Raw genomic sequence first — 19,234 nt, 5'->3', positions numbered from 1 at the left:
GATAAAGATATTTTAAAACAGTAAAGAATACTATCTAAGTAATCAACCTTTTTTTTTTAAATACATATTAAAATAGTATAATGTCTTTGCAAATATATCGATTTATCATATTACATCATACGTTACAATCAAAATCACGATACTTCATAGGTGCAATTGACAACATGATTTTGATGAGTGTTCATATGTTCACATGACATTGAATACAATATTGTATGTATTGTATAGCTAGCTATGCATCAAATCTTTCTTGTGCAATTTTTGTGAACTATATTTAGAAAATAAGTCATTGATTTGACTACCATCGTATTTACACGTACTTCAGTAAATAAGTGTAAGTAGAAGATGTTAATAATTTTTATTGTAACCACAAGTAAAAAAAAAAAATAGATCGATAAGGTTTAAATTTCTTAAATCTTTATTGAAAAAACGTTCAATCAAAACATTACAAATGTAGAAATTGATGATTTCGTTGCTGCAATTCAGCGGTTGCTGCTCTTGTGTTTTTTATTCAAACATTGGTCTGTATTAATAGCGAGGTGTTTAATATTGTACAATCTAGTAGGCATAGTTGCTTATCATCGTAACGTTCGGACAAAGTATGTCTATATGTATATAGTATATCTTTAATCTAAACATCCTTATTCCATTGTACGCAAACATTGTAGTTTCCGTTTTTTTTTCATTTCAAAAAATGCCGCAATGGAATTATCAATTGAGAATAGTAGGGAAGATTCATCATTATACATACATATATATGACGTTATAGTAAATCTTACCCCGAGTTATACTTACTCGTGTTTGCTTAGCCAATACTTTTTTGTAGAAGCGATTACAGTTGTAATTATTAGCCCTTTCCGATTTGGCTAAAAAAAAAATATCGGATTATACTACGAGCATATTGTGATGTTTGCAAGCACAGTGAGAACACTCACTTATGTGCCTCAGCGTAAGACGCCCAAGAACTGACCTTTCGTATTATGTTTATATATCTAATAACGATGTGCGTAACGCTATTTACTATAACATGACATTCATGGTACATATTGTAAACTAAGAACATTTTCAATAGTAAAGTTCTGTTACGCAAAAAGATGTAAGATATGATAACGTACAATTAAAAATTCTATTCACAGACCAGTGAATCTCAGCTGTCGAACGAATGATTACTTCTGGCACTTATTAAAAATATATGAATATTTCTTGTTGCAAATTTGTGCATAATAATTGCCGTTGTATCGATTCACTGTCTAAATGTTGTAATTATTCAAAGAATAAATTTATCGTACATTAAAATACGATGTCTGTATTTTGAAACCCGAGTGATAAAGGATAGGGTCCATAAAGATATTTCTAAAAATACAGATTTTTTTCGTTAAATGCGACACGTAATAGTCGAGCCTCGTTAACAACTTTTCGAGTGTATCGATGTAGTCGAAATACATATTTCGATGGGAGTTCGACATTTCTTAAACTGTTTCGTAAAAATTTTATATATTATGTGTTTTATTGTAATACAAACGTGTACAAAGTACATTGTGACTACTAGGATGTCTCAGAAAATATTGCGCATTTTTGTCACTATGTTTCTTGTTATTTTTATATCAAATATCAAAATAAGGTATTTGTATTAACATGTTTTTTTTTTAGTTTGTTGTATAAAGGAGGTTATATTTAGAAAAAAAAATCAAGAGATGCACAAGGCTTTAGTAAATGATAATACTAATAATAATAATTGGCGAATGTTAGTCCTATTATTAGCTACTACAATTCTTCTTAATATTAACATTTGTTTTATTGTGGTAACTAGATAAATCTAATATTTCCGTTTGAAAATAATACTAAAAAAGCTTGAAGTTTGAAGTAGCGAAACATTTTCTAGAACAACATATGGAAAAGTAAGTAATTATACAGAAAAGGGTGCTCAACACCGATTTCGAGAATTTTGAAATATGTTGTCAAATTCATTATTCTAAATAACTTTTTCCTATATATAATATCACCGCTGGAGACGCTTAATTTTTGAAATATTCAAAAGAACTTTCGATAGGAAAAAGTTGTTAAGAATAATGAATTTGATAACATATTTCAAAATCATAGAAATATGAGTCCTAAACAATTACCGAAAATTTACATTAACTATATGCAAAAGCGGCGAAACTTCGTTAAACTCTTCAATGTTCACAGCAGTTCCTCCAACAAATATTTTCAATATTATATTGTTAGTTCGATTAAGAGTAACTGCAGCAGCTTTTTTTAATGTAATATTCGTGACACCGCGGCACCCTGACAAATCCAATAATTGTAATCGAGGTGCAGATGCAATGAGCTCAGTGAACATTTTATCTGTAAAAGCACATGCACGACATTTTAATCTTTTTAAATTCCACGTATCCCGCATACTAATGTCAGTTAGTTGAATCATGTAATTCAATATCAATGTTTCTAAATTTGGTAAGGTTGCTATAGCGGTCACGCCAATATTTGTGACACAGTGACATTCTGTAACACATAAGTGATTATTTATAACACGAAATATTTTGTTTAAATATTCAACTTACCGGTAACATCTATATAAGTTATCTTTTGACATTTCGATGCCAAATTGCAAATCAACTCGTCTGTAACGACTTTGTTGTTGTTGATTTTTAAAACTTCAAGATTAGTTAATTGTGTAATGGGTAACATAGCGTTTGGTTGTATTACGAACGAAATATTGCAAAGTTCCAATGTTTTTAAACTTGTACAGTATGTACCAATTGCATTGATGACTTTATCAGTTATGTAGAAACAATCGCATATCGTAAGACTTTTCAAATTGTGTAATTGTTCGACTGCCTACAGAAGTACAAGTTATATATTTTAAACAAGATTTTCAAAAGTTTGAAACGAAAACGAATGTTTTGTTTACCTGAGATAAATAGTTTTCTTGAAGGCAACAACAATGTCTTAAAACAATTTCTTCAATTGCTTTCAATGGTAAATGTAGTAAACATTTTCCACATATGTTACTGTAGTGTACTTCAAAATACCGTAGTTTTGGATTTACTTGAAATAACTTTTGTAAGTCTCTATCGCAAATGGAACTGGTATACCCTAGACTAAATTTTGTAATATTATGACAATTATTTGTTAACGAATTTATACCAGCTGCCGAAACACCAAGACCATTAAGATTGATTCTTTGTAAATTGGGACATAATTTCGCGACAATGGTCACTGTACTTTGATCTAACGAACCAGCTACTTGATTTAAATCTATTTCATGTAAAAATCGCCCGCATCGTAACAATATTTTGCGAAGAATATTTGTAGTGATTATCGGTTTCATAGTCCAAGAGCACCACTGTGCTCCATACGAGACATCGAGCTTTTTTACATTGCGCCACGATTCTTGGCTTATTGCTCTCCATCTTTTACACACTATAATCATTTAAAAATAATTTGTTATAAATTTGCTCCTTCCTAAAAATAATTTTATATCCCTACCTCTTTCTATCCTAATTCTGTCAACAATTGGTAATTGAAGAAAAATATGTGTCAAACAGTCGTCATTTAATATTTGGATACTAGTATCTGTAACATCGCTTTGTACAAAATCTTGAGTGCATTGTTCAACGGATTGGTTCTTTTCAGATTTTTGCCAATCCTTATTATAATACTGATTTTCTATACTATCTGGTTGATGCCAAGGATCAGCTGGTACAATTCTCAAATATCTGTTGTGCAGTACTATGTCTCTGCGTCTAGCTCTATGGATTATCATATTCTATCATTACCACAGTCCCCTGTGTGTAACTTCATTTTCATTCTTATGCTATATTTACCTTACAGCTGATTCAACACTATCAAAGGTAACAAACCCATAGTTACTTTTTACTCCATTTCTTCGTAAATAGCAACGCTCCACATATCCATATTTAGAAAACAATTTAGTTAAATCTTTATATGTGGTCTAGGAAGAAACATTATTCTATGTAGTATATATAAATAATATTTTTCAGAATATCAAATCATAATACAAATGAAAAAATACAAACCCTTTCTGCTAAATTACTAATAAATAATTTTCGAATTGGTACACCATCTTCTGTTACAGTAGAACAGTCTAGACACATAAGCCGTTCTACAACAAACAAAAACCAAGTACTGATGACACTTAAAATTGTGTGATAATTATATGAATTAAGTAAGTAATTTATAGTTTTAATAACCATCATTAAGGAAGTAACTGCGATGCAAACAATCAATTGTTGGCATTAATGGTGTTTTTTCCTCACAAGTCATTTGTTATTCGTTTTATTCCTGATTCATCACCTATGAAATGATATTACGATATTAATAATTAATATAATAATACGATAATAAATTCGATTTAGTATGATAACATAACCCCATTAAATGTACGCTAGACGTAACACAAATAACAAAAAAATATTTTTAGTATTATTAGAGATAAATATTATTTTATTTAAATATCTTGTTTACATTTTCTTTACTTCGCAAATAAGAATTGAAAAGCAATATTAAAGGGACTGCCTAACTAAGGGGTTTCAACTTTAAAGTTTAAAAGCCGTGCAACACGCGTATACCTGAATACCTTTAATTCTTATCGACCCAACAGATTGGAAGGGGTGAACGTCCCTTATTGTTAGACAAGGCGACGGTCAAGGTAAAAACACAGACGAGATCGCCTTGTCTGCGATGACTATAGCTGACTATAGCAGAAATTTACCATATCATGGCAGTAATCTCATACGAACTGAAGTACCGACGGAAATATGAAATTACAACGCATTCGGTTTACGCATGACGTCTGTTTATTTCAAAATGTTCTCTGTACATATAGAAAATATCTTTAAAACTTACGAGCTGTTTGTACTTATAAAATATAAAAAATCGATTAATTAAGAAACGAACTTGGACGGAAATTAAATATTCGTTTGTATCGCAAATCTCGGTCAATTATTCTTAAGAATGGTGATATATCGGTAAACGTTTCGAGATCTACAGCAGTTCCTCCGATAAATAAATTTAAAGTGATGTTGTTAGTTCTACAGCTAGTAGCTGCTACTGCTCTTGCCAATGTGGCATTTGTTATATTGTGACATCCTGATAAATCTAGTATTTCCATTTGATAAGAACACTGAAGAAACTTGGATATTGTTATATCGAAAAAATTGCATTCTTGACACACCAATTGCTTTAAGTTACATAGATATAATAAACCTTTGCTTGTCACTTGGTACAAATCACGTGTTATCAATATTTCTAGTTTCGTAAATTTGTCTATAGCTGCCAAAGTATAGTCTCTGATAAAATGTCCTGGAATATCTGAAAATTATATATTCTAAAGTTTTTACATAGTCTGGAAATGCATAGTTTATTTAATTAAACTTACCACTGAGATCTAGACAAGTAAGGTGTTGACAGTGTAGACTCAATTTATGAAGAGTGGAATTGCAAATGAACCAATTTGCACTTGCTTTTAAATTTTTAAGATTGATCAATGGTGTTATATGCGATATACCATTGAACTGAAAAATGCTGGACTTGCCAGTGATTTCCAATGTTGTTAAATTTATGCAGTATTTACCAACAGCTTCTGTGGTCTTTCTCCAAATATCAAAACACTCTTTTATTATAAGACTCTTCAAATTCTTTAACCTTGCAATTGCCTAAATGCATTATACATAGAATATATTATTGAACAGCAAATGCAAGATATTAAACATTAAAGATTTCAAACATACCTCTACTATATCGTTGTCGCGGAGATAGTCACATCTTTCTATAATAATTTCCTCTATTGTTTCTGATGGCAAACCTAACAAACACTTGCCAGATATTTTATTATCAACTAATTTGAGACATTGTAATTTTTGATTTGCTTTAAATAATTTTTCCAAATCTGTGTCGAAAAGACATATACAATCTAAACTGAGTTTTTTAATATTATGGCAATTAGTTATTAATGATGTTATCCCTGCTGAAGATACCTGAAGGCAACTAACATCAATGATTTCTAAATTGGGACATAAGTTACCAATAATGGACAATGCATTTTCTCTACCCTCACAAAATGTTTTTGATAAATATATCTCTCTTAAAAATGTGCCACATCGTGAAAGTACTTTATGAAGAATAACTGAATCGATTTGCTTCAGTCTAACGTCAGTTGAAAATCCCCAAGTAAAATTCTGTAAGTCCAATTTTTTAATATTATACCAAGATTTTTGGCTTACTTCCTTCCACTGTTTGCACACTACAAATTTTAAATATCATTTTAAATGAATATATTTGCATATTTACAAATGTTATCACATACCTTATAAAATTAAAGTATACATACCGCTTTCTATCCTAATTCTATCTATGATTGGCAAGTAAAGGAAAATAAGTATTAGACAGTCATTGTTTAATTTATGGATACTAGTGTCTGTAATATAAGTTGATGTGTGATTTTGATTACAGTCTTCGCGTAATCGTTTCTTTTTGTGTCTGCACCAGTCTTTTAATGTATGAGATTGTTTTATCGTATCTGTATTATGGCATATTTTAACTGACATAACTTAAGTTTTTATTCTATGAATTTGTCTTAGATTTTATAATTTTGAAGAAAAACAATTATTTCGTAAATTAGTAAAATTTGATCGTCATTTTGTGAAGGAAGGGTTAAGATCCATGTTATTAAATTTAACTTTTGAGTTAGTATTACGTTCTATTAATTCTCGGAAAATTTCATATGTTTATTCTTTCTTTTTTCTTCACTCAATTCAAAAATTGACACTTTGAAGAATGCAGAAAAGCGTATACTTTCTCGTCTTTGTTTGGTTAAGGTTCACTGGCTTGATTAAGACTTAACAATAAGCAATGATTTTAAACTATAAAATTAATCGAATTCGAGGTAAATACAATTATGGTACGCATTTTCATAAAATATATTCATTTATTTAACTCTTAAATATTACATCTGATATATTTTTTCTCGTTTCTTTTTTATTTCTACACAAACTCTGTTCCATGATCCATAATGAAAATTCGTAAGTTCTTCTAGCTGGTCCAGATATTTATGTGTTCTTCCCAATAGAGTTCTATAATATGAAAACATAGCCTTCTTAAATCTTATTTAACTTCAATTTTAAACAAACTCAAATAGAAAATAATAGATTTACTTGTATGTGTCCGTTGTAGTATCTAATTCTTTTTGTAAATACATAATACACAGGTCTGTAAGTTTATTTAATTCGTTCAGTAGCTCTATACTGTTAGATCCAAATCTTTCTATAGTTGCAATAATTGTATTTTCTAAGCATTCTATACTATTCACCCATTGATCTAAAGGTAAATTTGTTAAGTTATACAAAATTATTTAAATACCATTTAATCTGTTTATACAAACCCAGTGTAGTATAAATTGTTTCCATCAGATTCAAAGTAGCTATAATATCAACATTATATTTATATAATAGTGTCTTTCTAATATATAAACATTTTTTTAATTCGCCTAATGCTTCTTCCATTTTTCCTAAATCAATTAAATCTTGTGCATTTTTAAACATTTTGTCAGCCTGTTTTAGTTTATTTTTTTGATGAATTCTTGATCTATCACCACAATCTAAACAACATAAAGAATTCTCTATGTTGCATAATGCACCATTGCATCTTAAACACTTCATGGCATTAAATCTTTCCTGTAATTGGAATGTTACAAAATATTTGTACACTTAATAATCTAAGAACCATTGCTTTAAATCATTTTTCTAATTACCACAAAATATTGTAGACTTGGGAGAGTGCAATGTTCACATTTACAAGTAAAGCAATATTGACTTTTTAAAATTTTCTGTCTCTGTTCTCTTGACATATGTTTATAATTTGGACCTATTAATAATATAAAGATTAGAACTGTTTTTTAAATGATAGACACAAATGTTACTTCACCATAACAATTGAAAATTTCTTCATTTTTTGCAATGTTTTTTGAAGCCCTCACAATTAAGTATTGATCCATAAAGCTGAAATACAATAACAATAATATACAAGATATTATAGAAGTATATTATCAAAATATATTATATGTATTTAAAATTTACATGTTAATTATATTAGGATCGCAAGAGTGGTTCATCATACTTGCAGAAGGATAAATCCCTGTGGCCACAATATCTTGGTCCATGAAAGAGTCATTTTTATTCAACAATGTGTTTGATGTTACAATTGCATGTCCATTACAAATAAGTTGAAGAATATATCGCAAAAGTAATGAACTTACATAAAGTCGTTTGTCATTATTTGTTAAAATATTAAAGTTAGAGTTGAAAGATCTATCTGAAAATTTCTTTACCAGACAGTCATTAAGATTATTTGTTTCAAAAAAATCGGTATATTCTGATAAATATATCGTAAGCATAATAGCTGTCTGCAAAAATGATAATTCTAAATTAGATCCGAAGTTTTGTTTTTTATATGTACACTATTTAGTTATATACATACAATTCCATATACTGTCAAATCTTCTATAAGTAATTTATCAAAATTAGTTACTAAATTTTGCATTTCATTAAATTGAATCATGTCTGTTGTAGTTGTACATGTTAATAGAACTTTAAGTGCTAAATGTCCTATTCCAATTTCTTTCCATAGACTCATTTGGTTTCCTGGACATTCCCAAGTATGATAAGAAAACCATGCTTGGTCCGAACAATTTACATCACAGTAGAAAGTATTTAAGCATTTTGTGCATCTAAAATAACGTATAGTTAAAAAATATCTACTTCAAAGGAAATATTTGGTACTTAAATAAGTATTACTTACGGAATGGGAATATCTGTATTTAAACAATTACAGTGCTGGCAAAGACTATTTAATGCATCATAATTTAATAATACAAAACTTACAGGTTTCTCCAAAAAAAGTATTTCACCTTTTTTTATAAATCTATTTGCTACAACATATCTCCCTAACTCTTGATTGTATTTTCTATCTATACTTGCAGATGCATGTAGAAAATCAACATTCTCATCAAATGTAATTTCAGACTTCAATTTTAATAAATTACTCATATCTTTTGTATCATTTTGTGTGCATGACACATTGAATGTTATTTCAGAAATTCTTTTCTCTATGTCATCTGAAAGTTAACAAGATATTTGTAAAGAACAATATTACAACTTTAGTACTTTATGATTTTAATAATATATTATGTACCTTTTATTGAAAGTGTAATATAATCTGGATTATTTACAATTTCATGTAATGTGGAAAGTGTTTGTTCAGCTAACTTTTGTTTGCCTAATTTTAAATAACACTGCACTGCACGCAAATATAATTTATAATGTAAATTCTTGGGATAATTTAACTTAATAGCCAAGTTAATATCTTTCACACATTCCTTATCATCATCAAATGGTATTCATTATACATAAAATACAGATACTGTTGAAATATAAATTTCTAAACATTAAACATTATATGTTTATACATTATTACTTACGTCGTATCTATTTAAATAAAATAAGGCAGCTGATCTATTTGCAATTGCAACTGATAACTCATTACTGTTTATAGGAGCGTATAATGCACATTTCGTATACGATTGTATACTTAGTAAATAATTTTTTTTTTTAAATTCCTGGTTCCCCATTGTGTTAAAAACTTGTGCCCTTTCGATAGATTTACATTCTTTTTTATCATAACGGTGTTTCAACCATAAAGATACAAGTTTTCTAAACAAATAAAAAATACATAGTTTAAAATACTAATCATTTTCACGTAAAAATGTTTGCTGTTCACCTTATGCTTTGATCAGCCCATAAATAAGACATTAATTCATGTTCGTGCTTTGTTTTTTTTTGTTGGACATTCGTCGTTTTAAATTTATACATAATAGACTCTAATACGTTCTGCCACTCCATTTTATTGTAAATTTATATAAATTTAATAGAATACGCGGTAAAATTTTGAGGTTATCTTGTGTCGCAAATATTAAAGTAAGATAGTTGGAATATTTTCGTCAATGGTATTACATTAACCCGTTACAAGTTTAGTTTACGATTCATATTATATAAATAAAATATTTAATATGTATAATGTTATATTGTTTGCATCGATGTTCTTAAGAACAGTGTTATAGTTACGAATAATAGCTATCAGGTCACGAATTAGACAGGGATATTGTTAGGTATAAATAATTTATAAATGATCGATACAAGTGGAATTAATTATTATTGTAATAAACACAATATACATTGTACCTGTAAATGTCATAATACAAATCATACATCGTGGTTAATGATAACGTCCTGATAAAGATGCCCCTCCGCAGTGCCATCTAACGCAAACAGCTGTTTAAAAAATGTTTAAACATTTACATTACGGAAAGAGTATTTGAGGACACAGAACAACGATTTAAACATAAATTTTATTGTACAACGTGCTACTTTGAAAGTCTTGTCCTCAGCAACAATGTTATTTACAAGTGGGGAATTAATACACTATCTATCGCTAATAATAATTGACGAAGAATCTTCGTCTGATTTGTACAGAAATTATAATAAATAACGGTGTAGAAAGGTACCTACTTCGCAAGTCCTCATTGCGTACACATTTTAGGACGAATCAGTATTGAATGCAAAAACGATTCGAATCGATAACGCTCATTGGCATTCTTGAACGATTTGTCACCGTTCACTGCTGGCACTAACGCCACAAAAATACAATTAAAATGCATGATCGAACGCGACGTAAATATGAATGACACGCTAATTAATGTATCGTTTAGAATTATTTCGTTAATTCACACAAAAAAACGAGAAGGAAAGATTCGATATCCAACTGTTACAACCGATCACGCCGCGCGTTTTTTATGGTTTAAATAAAATGATGCTTAAAGTAATTACAGGTTCAAGATCTAAAACAAATCAGATACAAAATCGTCGTCGCCGTAATCGTAATCATCCGCTCCAGGTGGTACGAAGATCCCTCCAAGTATTCCTGAAAGATTTTCGCCGAGACCCATGGCCGATGCGAATCCAAAAACGAGTCTAAGCATGAGGAGTCTCATGAAGTTCACCACGTTGGTTTCTTTACTTTGTAGAGATAATTGCGTTGGTTTCTTCGCTCTGCCTTCGACGCATTGAAACTGTAAATTATTACGAACATTCGTTACGTTATATTCTTGTACACTAAATATAAGGAAGAAAAATAATTTGTTTGTAACGAATTTAGAAACAAATTGACCCATGCAGGTATCACTTTCATGCGCGACGCTCGATGTTTCTACGCTTTTTGTCCTGGATCCAATATCTGATCCCATTAGCCAGGCGTATCTACATAATCCTACTTAGAACTAACTTTTTTGAACGTATAAACGATTCCCTTTTACTTGGTAGTTTATTTGTAAAAAATTAAATCGAATTATAAGAACGTCCCGCCTAAAATCGCCTTATCGATGAATCCAACGAGCAGATTCCAATACTATTCCTTGTATGCAAAATTTAATTTACTATTAAATATTAAAATCCTATAATAAAAGCATAAAAGGTTCGTAATAACTGACACAATATTAATGGACACAAATTTCGCTCATCTATGTTTGGCGCTTCCGTTTAGAATGACTTAAATGTCCGCGATATTCTGACCGCGATTTTTAGCGACACTTATTAGATATAAGTAATCAATTAATAGGAAGTTAATCGTCTCCAGAAATACCCTAGTTAGTTCTTAAACTATACTACTTTCGCTCGATTCGAACTTACGTTGACGCAGGCAAGAATAACCGCCGCCAAAGCGAGCGTAATTTTCATCTTGCGTTTCCGTCGCGTTAATCACTTCCGGTGGATACCAGGGAATCCTTTCGCGACGGTTGATCGCCCTTTTCTCGTTGCGCTTATGTTCGTTTCCTGCGACCAATTCGTTCGCATCGATGCAGCTCTTAATCGACCGTGCACGCGGAGCGAGCAACGAGAACTGAATGAACCACGTTGTTTTCACGAAGGAGGCTCACCAGGTTCCTCGTCTCGTTACACTTTGCCACTAATAGAGCACGGATCGCGACGTTCGATCGAACAGGTGAACGATAAAGACAACGTGAAATAAGTGGCGGTGCCATGATCGCGGTACCTATTCTACAGTAACGGTATACGACGAAAAAAGGCATCCAGGCCATCTCTCCAGGTTATATGCGATACGTGCTCGGACGCGATACAACTTCACGGATGGCGGAGGATCTCTATCTTTATCGGAATCAAGCGCGTTAAAAGAGGCGCGTCTACTTGTGAAAGTGTCAACATATCGACGACCGAATTTCATGATTAGTTAGCATTAGCACCCGACAGAAGACCGAAAGCACTCGTGGCTTTCTCTGAAATACTAATAGAGAGCTTAATTAAATCTTGTACCGTTCTTGTTTGAAGATTCGATAAACTCCTAGATCGGGGAGAAGAAAGTAGCGTAAGAGACATGGACGCAGCTATCGTACAGCTTAAGTAGGTAAAGATTGGAAGTGTTGAATATTTAATTAGGGGCTTTCGTTCCTTGATACCCAAAATACCAGGTCTCCGCCATAGGGCTTTCCACTGATCCATAGATCTCCATCTTTTCGCCCTTCGGCTTGCTATATGATACTCTCAGTACCTACACATATATTTACAATACGATATTTATGAATATTAAAATTCTATATAACTTGATCGATCAAGTTTGCATGCATTAAAATTGAGTTCTTTGCGGTAAACGCCATCAGGAGATTGTACCCCGTTAACGGTAGGACATTAGCCTAAATACATGCGTTGCAACAATGACGACACGGATCGGTGCTATTTAGCTATTCGCTACCGGCATCGAGCTTATGGTTTACGTTACGAAATTCATGAATTTTTATGAAGTTTTAAAGATAAATACCGCTATGAATGTTTGATTATATAGTCTTTAATAGTCTGCAAAGAAAATTGAATCCCAGGAGAAATTCTCCAGAGTACTAGTCGACCGAAAAAGGTCGATCACCGTAGAATGACCCATTCTAACGATCGAATGGAAATGAAAGTCGTTCAGAAGGATTCCGACAATGACCGTGGCATGATCACCGACCGCGAATGACGCTGTCAATGGACGCGACGTCTCGATTAGTGGCTTAAGTCGAAGGACAATCGAGGATTCACCTGCTACGGAGGTTTCCTATGGAATCGGCGATCGAGCGAACACGAGGTGCCTCGAATGAAAGGCAGGATGCGCCCGGGACCGGACGTGGCGTTCTTCGCATACAGAAACAGTTCCAGAAACGAAGGAAACACCGTCGCTAGACTATGACGATTAAACCCCTCCATCGAGATAACCGTGCCCTAAGTATGGCATGGCGCGAAGACGTCACCGGATAAGTTTTTACGCCTTGGCAATAGTTTGCGTACGACACTCATCATGCCACACTGATTTCGTTTTCGTTTAGTGGGAATTACCATCCATCCTCTTTTTTCCACTTCATTGAGATTCTTCTCGACTATTAGGATATCACTTCTCAATCACTTCTGCGACCAATGTATTGGGTTGTCCAGAAAGTTCGTGCCAATTTTTAAGAAAAATTCAAAGGTATATTTGAATTTTTATATATATATATATTTATTGAATTATGTAACTATCATTTTGTTCCACAATTTGTCCACCTTCTAAGGGATGTCCACATGTTATTTGTTTTCAACCATTCCGATATATTCAGACCTGTACCGCCTACCAAAAATCGCCCATGAACTTTCCAAACAACCCAATAACTTATAATAATAAATACTGGACACGCCAGTAAAATAAGGTAGTAACAATTTGTAGGAAGAAAACCGACGGAATCTCGCTTAGTAGACCTCGAGAGAGATTTTCACCGTGAAAAGCGATTGAGTAAAACGAAACGATCAATACCCATCAATGGGAGTTTCTGTTGCAACCGGAGGTAGCCATCGAGCGAAGTAAGCGTGCGTCGAGAGTTCATAGACCCACTCAGGCTATTATTTAAGTTGGTGCATTTGAATGCGCGTACCATCGAATGTATTTGCGCAGTCCACAGAGCAAACCTAAGTTCCTCGATGCACCTTTAGGAATTTTACGACGTCGTTAATCGATCTTTTTGTATTGCAAATAGGTAACGACAATGGGTCACGAATTGCATTCGCGATCTGTGATTAATAATGTTTAGCGGTACATGGATCAACAGAAGCGAAATTTTCATTTAGAAGAAGAATAGAAAATTATGAATAATTTTGCGGAGCTACTATACAATAACTAATAGCATTAATTTATAATTAATTTATGTACCGTCGTAAGTCTTCTCGCATTTCTTCTTCGTTTCATTTTTGTTCAATATTACTTTAGAAACTCGTGTAATCGTGTAAGAACCTTGTAAACCAGCGGCTGGGTGTATTTAATAAAATGTCGCTGTGGTGGTATGTGACTTGAAAGTAACACGGGCCCATAGAGGGTTAAAAATCGATTATCATTGACAGAAGATCGTTTTCCCGTGACGTGCGTGCGTTAATGGGATACGTGTCGCCAAGCGTGAAACAATAGCACGTGTTCCTGTCCTCGTTCGATCCAACGCCGCTAGGAATCGGCTCCTTCTGCAGTGCTATATCCTTCGAGAGAGAGAGGACTCTCCTCTCTGTCAGTGCTTGCTTCACCCTCACGGATGACACTTTGTTCAGGCTCCCTGCGACCACTTTTACTTACTTTTTCAATTTACATTCGCGCGCCACGTTTCGGAGCGAGATGCTCCAAACGAGCATCCTCTAACGAGTCTTTCCATTTCGACGAAAACGATAATATTCTTCTCTCTTTTTTTTTTTTTTTTTTTTAAACGCGAGTTTTCAAATAGTATCTTTAAACACAAATGGATGAGCCGGTGACAGTGAGTTCGGAGTTCTCAAGTCGTTTCTTTCGATCGCTGGATGGATTCTCAATCTGATAACGGCGAATCGTTCAGTCGCTATCGATCACACGTGATTTAGTGACAAAAGAGTGAAGATCGCGCGCAACTATCGCAAGAAATGAACGCCGAAGAGATCAAAGTCGGCTGCTTCCAAGTGGTCATCGCGGTGCTGCTGGCCATCAATTATGTCATAGTGGCTATGAGCCATGCGTTACCAGTCTTCCATAATTACACGCCGAAATTTTATTGCCAGGTAAGACCTATCGATTCCTAAACGTTGAGTGGACCGATTATTACTGTACATCTTGTATTTATATTTTATATATACAAGGACAGCAAATTTTTAACGGTGTAGTTCAGTCAATTATTGCTTGGATAAAACTTACTTTTATTTCAAGCATCGAATGCGTATAGGAAAGGCTTGATTTTCCTATTACAGGAAAAAAATGGAACGAGACGAACGCACGGTTGTCGAGAGCTCGTCAACGCGAGCGTCGCGATCAATTACACTTCCGGTCTCGAGGAATCCGCGGATTCGAACTTGTGCTTCGGCGATTATCAATTCGCAACGGAGTTTGGCGAGAACAGCGTGGTGACGGAGTGGGGTTTAATTTGCGAGAAACGATATTTGACGTTTCTTGGCCCGGCTGTCTATTACGTGGGACTTTTAATGGGCGCTTGGATCGCTGGTCTTCTGTCCGATCGAATAGGAAGACTTCCGGTTCAGGCGATCTGCCTTTATACTCAGGGTACGATGGCTGTTGCAATGTACGTCGTGCAGGTAAATTAATCCTGTTGAATTTCCACCTTGAGAACGAAGAACAGTTTAGTTCGTTTAAACAATCGACTAGTATGATAAGGTCTTTCGATCGATGTGAAACTAATTGTTCGAGGAATTATAAAAAGACTCGATGTTACGAATGAAACCTCTCTATATTTAGTTCGTGTACAGCCATTGGTTTGATTAGAATGATTAGAAAATATACAGAGAGAGAGAAACTATTAAATATTTTGTCCAGTACAGAACTTAAATGAGAATTCAAATTTTAGAATTACCCGACGTTCCTGGCCCTTCGTGGGCTGCAGGGAGTCTTCGTGCAGGGTCTACAAAATTCCACGTACATTCTTTCCCTGGAGTTGTTCCCAGCGAAAGCACGGACTTTCGTCGCATTAGTTATGCAAATCGCATGGGCGATCGGTTTGATGCTTCTGGCTGGGCTCAGCTATGCCATACCTGACTGGAGAATTTTACAGCTGGCTGTTTCGGTTCCTACCGCGATAACCGTGCTTTATATTTGGTGATTAACTTGTATATTATTATACTATATAATTATTACATGTATCAAACGAGGTTGGAAAGAAAATCTAGACGAACAACAACATCATCGATTTTTGTGCCAGGATTCTACCAGAATCGCCGCGATGGCTGCTGGCAAAGGGCAAAACGACGGAGGCGGATATGGCGGTGGAACGTATCGCGAAGTACAACGTCTGCTGCACCAGATCTCGAAAGGAAAACAAGGCTAAACCGGAAACGAACGCACCTGAGAACACGACACCTGTTAAACCAGAAAGGAAGTCGCGCGTTTCGTGCGCGGATTTGAAGAAGTCGAAAACCGATAGCGAGGAGAAGGAGGAGGCCATTAATTTGTTGACCAAAGTCGCGGACGCTGCTCAACAAAAAGTTCAAAGTAAGATGAATGCATGACTGTTTATAAAATGAATAAAAATACGCGTACAACAGATTCACAGCAGCGATAATAAAGATATTTAATAAAATAAATACAATTTCCCGTGTATTTTCCAGAAACGAGTCTGAGAGGAATTTCAGAGAACCTAGAAAACAAGATCCCCAAAACGGAACCGACACCGAAACCGACTCAATGCGAAAACGAAGAAAAAGAACAAGAAAAAGAAAAAGGAAAAGAAAAGGAAAAAGGAAGCGCTCCTTCGAGCTCGAAAAGCCATCGAAAGTCAAAGTCGATATCACAGCCGGCTGGCAATCAACGACTATCCACGAAAAATACTTACGACATTGTAGAACTGAGAACTCCCGCGAAAAAGGAGATGTTGAACAACGACGAAGAGAAGGCGACCGTCAAAATCGAAGAAAAGTCTAACGCACAAACGGATCAGGAACTCGCGCAACTGTTCAAGTCGAAACTAATGAGGAAACATAGCGTTATAATGATTATTCAATGGTAAGAATGGTGTATACTACCAAAGAAAATGATCGCGAACGATATATGACTTTGTGTTCGTTTTCTTTGTTCAAGGTTGACTTCCTCCATGGCGTTCTGCGTTTTTATGGCACTTATACCGAACTTTCCTGCCAATAGACACGTTACCTTCGCCCTGGGAGGAATATTAGAAATAGCAACCTACGTGTTCCTATATTTTGTATTATCCCGATACGGTAGACGAGTGCCAATATCCGCTTATCAATCTGTAAGTGGCGTCATTTGCATCGCGATAGCCGCTATTATCATTCTGACAGAACCGACGTTTGGAATCGGTACGTAACTCTTACAATTAAACGCTAATATATATATAAAAAAAAAAAAAAAGTTCTCAACAACTATTGCTCATTTAAACCTTTTCTTTATTTTCAGATCTCGCGAAGACCATCCTGTTAATACTCGGCAGGGAAGTCGTAATGAGCGTGACTTTCATAGTCTACCTGTACACGATAGAGATATATCCAACAGTCGTACGGGGCACCTGTCTAGGCTTGTGCACTGTTTTCGCGAAAATCGGCAGTTTGTGTACACCGCACGTAATATCGTCGGTAAGATTCAACTATAATTCGCATCCCACTGTTCCCGGATCTCATTTAACGGAATACGTAGCCGTACCGTTTCAAAATTCATGCCGAACATGATACGAATTTTTTGTTTATTTCAGGAGAAATACTTTCCAGTCACCGTTGCATTAATAATCGTTGGAATATTTAGCTTGGTCTCGGGGGCACTGGCTCTACTTTTGCCTGAAACGGCAGACAACGTATTACCAGATGCAGTAAAGGACTGCGAGCTAGCCGCGAAGAGAAGAGATAAGAAGAGTAACGAGAATTTAAATAACGAAGACACCCACGCGGATGAGGATCTCTCGGAGAGGGAAGTACTGAGGGCGAGACTCTTTTCGGAGGATTGGGTGGACGCTGGAAACGGCATATTAGTAAATTTTACGGAGAATAAGAGCTCGGAGTAAAGGACGAGCAGTGGAGAACGTGAAGGAAGTACGTAGATCCCTACTTTAAATCGATGGTAGATAAAACAATCTAATTCCATAGCACTGTATCAACGCCGGTGAATGTTATAGAACGAGATCGCGCTATTTCACCGTTTTCTTAACACTAGTTTTGTCGTAAAGATTCGCTTTTTATAGTAGCTTTTCTACCGAATGAAACTACGAGTATCTGACTGAACAATCACGGTATTTTAACGTTCTTTGTATTTACTTAGCGTTTTAAGATACGCGATTGTGATTTACACATTGCGCCATTTTCAATTGTTACGATCGAATCAAAAGTAGACTATACGAACGAAGTAATTATCGTAAGCATCTATCATTGTGTACTATATTCTCCATACGAACGCACTTATTGTTTTCGATATTTATTATTTATTACAAAATGTTAAATATAAAAATAATTATAGTTAAACAATCAGTTGTCACTGCCTTAAATCAAGCATAAGTTTCACTACGAAAGTAAACGATTAGTTAGAGTAGCAAAGAGATTTAAAAGTATTTTCATTTTAGCTGTTGAAATAATGTTACACGATTTTTTATTAACTTTTTTTTTTATATATAGTGTTCATACATTTTTTTTGTATATCTTCGAATAAATACATTGTATATAAAATGACAAAATATAAGTACATGTATGATTGTATGTATGATTATTCTAAAAATTATAAAAAAAAAAATATCCATGTAAAAAAAATACAAAAACTTATCCGATAAATTAGAAAATAACGTGTCAATAATATTATTTGCGAAATAACATGTAATGAAAAGTTTTTGATTTTGTAACAAAATAAATCGAGCGGACTTACTAAGGCTGCCAAACTCCACATCTTCTAGTTGTATCTTCATTGATGACCTTCCCAACTTATCCATTGTTTCGAAGCATAAATAGTCATAAATATTTACGAACAGCTATTCAGGTTTCAGCATCACTCGTCCAAAATCAGATTCTACAATTGGAGTGGCTTTATTTCAATTTCATACTAATAGTTCGATTTTTCTAATGGTTTAATTATTCAAATTATTTTTTTTTTGTAATTATGAAAGAATAGCCTTGTAATTTTTCCGAATTTATAG

General features: G+C 33.9%; 4 protein-coding genes across 8 annotated transcripts; 1 reads left to right on the top strand and 3 right to left on the bottom strand.

Moving 5' to 3' along the window:
• Positions 1–1,488: 1,488 nt before the first annotated feature.
• Positions 1,489–4,736, bottom strand: LOC128881226 (uncharacterized). Of its 3 annotated transcripts, none has more exons than XM_054132042.1 (9): positions 4,601–4,736; positions 4,215–4,317; positions 4,041–4,126; positions 3,828–3,955; positions 3,490–3,752; positions 2,912–3,423; positions 2,562–2,838; positions 2,124–2,502; positions 1,489–1,878 (listed from the first exon to the last, which is right to left on the bottom strand). In XM_054132042.1, exons 2-9 carry the CDS (start codon positions 4,285–4,287, stop codon positions 1,842–1,844), a joined length of 1,755 nt encoding a protein of 584 aa, XP_053988017.1. In that variant the 5' UTR covers positions 4,288–4,317; positions 4,601–4,736; the 3' UTR covers positions 1,489–1,841. The 3 variants fall into 3 exon arrangements, with proteins under 3 accessions (XP_053988017.1, XP_053988038.1, XP_053988028.1); XM_054132063.1 differs by having other exon boundaries at positions 4,593–4,715; XM_054132053.1 differs by having other exon boundaries at positions 4,489–4,601.
• Positions 4,737–4,808: 72 nt separating this feature from the next.
• Positions 4,809–6,575, bottom strand: LOC128881260 (uncharacterized). Of its 2 annotated transcripts, none has more exons than XM_054132140.1 (4): positions 6,353–6,575; positions 5,754–6,265; positions 5,402–5,678; positions 4,809–5,334 (listed from the first exon to the last, which is right to left on the bottom strand). In XM_054132140.1, exons 1-4 carry the CDS (start codon positions 6,567–6,569, stop codon positions 4,904–4,906), a joined length of 1,437 nt encoding a protein of 478 aa, XP_053988115.1. In that variant the 5' UTR covers positions 6,570–6,575; the 3' UTR covers positions 4,809–4,903. The 2 variants fall into 2 exon arrangements, with proteins under 2 accessions (XP_053988115.1, XP_053988125.1); XM_054132150.1 differs by having other exon boundaries at positions 5,109–5,350.
• Positions 6,576–6,957: 382 nt separating this feature from the next.
• LOC128881215 (SET and MYND domain-containing protein 4-like) lies at positions 6,958–10,904 on the bottom strand. 2 transcript variants are annotated; one of them, XM_054132028.1, is made up of 11 exons: positions 10,257–10,904; positions 9,497–9,728; positions 9,211–9,394; positions 8,818–9,133; positions 8,497–8,746; positions 8,097–8,422; positions 7,945–8,018; positions 7,772–7,884; positions 7,403–7,694; positions 7,176–7,338; positions 6,958–7,094 (listed from the first exon to the last, which is right to left on the bottom strand). In XM_054132028.1, exons 1-11 carry the CDS (start codon positions 10,331–10,333, stop codon positions 6,968–6,970), a joined length of 2,154 nt encoding a protein of 717 aa, XP_053988003.1. In that variant the 5' UTR covers positions 10,334–10,904; the 3' UTR covers positions 6,958–6,967. The 2 variants fall into 2 exon arrangements, with proteins under 2 accessions (XP_053988003.1, XP_053987994.1); XM_054132019.1 differs by lacking the exon at positions 10,257–10,904 and adding an exon at positions 9,796–10,249.
• A 2,814-nt stretch (positions 10,905–13,718) lies between these two features.
• LOC128878348 (solute carrier family 22 member 3-like) lies at positions 13,719–19,218 on the top strand. Its single transcript, XM_054126484.1, has 8 exons — positions 13,719–15,161; positions 15,348–15,689; positions 15,959–16,206; positions 16,310–16,599; positions 16,716–17,109; positions 17,185–17,423; positions 17,521–17,696; positions 17,813–19,218. The coding sequence occupies exons 1-8, from the start codon at positions 15,027–15,029 to the stop codon at positions 18,116–18,118; spliced, it is 2,130 nt and encodes a 709-aa protein (XP_053982459.1). The 5' UTR covers positions 13,719–15,026; the 3' UTR covers positions 18,119–19,218.
• The last annotated feature ends 16 nt before the right edge of the window (positions 19,219–19,234 follow it).

Source organism: Hylaeus volcanicus, chromosome 1, assembly GCF_026283585.1.
Source record: "Hylaeus volcanicus isolate JK05 chromosome 1, UHH_iyHylVolc1.0_haploid, whole genome shotgun sequence".
In the NCBI taxonomy this organism is placed as follows: Eukaryota; Metazoa; Arthropoda; class Insecta; order Hymenoptera; family Colletidae; genus Hylaeus; species Hylaeus volcanicus.
This window is presented reverse-complemented; position numbering and strand designations above follow the sequence as displayed.

Coding starts and splice junctions, on each gene's coding strand:
- LOC128881226 (XM_054132042.1), bottom strand. CDS start 4,287: ATGACTTGTGAGGAAAAAACACCATTAATGCCAACAATTGATTGTTTG. Junction 3,956..4,040: donor TTAGTAATTTAGCAGAAAGG/GTTTGTATTTTT, acceptor GTTTCTTCCTAG/ACCACATATAAAGATTTAAC. Junction 3,753..3,827: donor AGTGTTGAATCAGCTGTAAG/GTAAATATAGCA, acceptor GATAATCCATAG/AGCTAGACGCAGAGACATAG.
- LOC128881260 (XM_054132140.1), bottom strand. CDS start 6,569: ATGTCAGTTAAAATATGCCATAATACAGATACGATAAAACAATCTCAT. Junction 5,679..5,753: donor GCGACAACGATATAGTAGAG/GTATGTTTGAAA, acceptor TAATGCATTTAG/GCAATTGCAAGGTTAAAGAA. Junction 5,335..5,401: donor TACTTGTCTAGATCTCAGTG/GTAAGTTTAATT, acceptor TATAATTTTCAG/ATATTCCAGGACATTTTATC.
- LOC128881215 (XM_054132019.1), bottom strand. CDS start 9,917: ATGGAGTGGCAGAACGTATTAGAGTCTATTATGTATAAATTTAAAACG. Junction 9,395..9,496: donor TTTATTTAAATAGATACGAC/GTAAGTAATAAT, acceptor GATGATGATAAG/GAATGTGTGAAAGATATTAA. Junction 8,747..8,817: donor AATACAGATATTCCCATTCC/GTAAGTAATACT, acceptor ACGTTATTTTAG/ATGCACAAAATGCTTAAATA.
- LOC128878348 (XM_054126484.1), top strand. CDS start 15,027: ATGAACGCCGAAGAGATCAAAGTCGGCTGCTTCCAAGTGGTCATCGCG. Junction 16,600..16,715: donor TGCTCAACAAAAAGTTCAAA/GTAAGATGAATG, acceptor TGTATTTTCCAG/AAACGAGTCTGAGAGGAATT. Junction 17,697..17,812: donor CACCGCACGTAATATCGTCG/GTAAGATTCAAC, acceptor TGTTTATTTCAG/GAGAAATACTTTCCAGTCAC.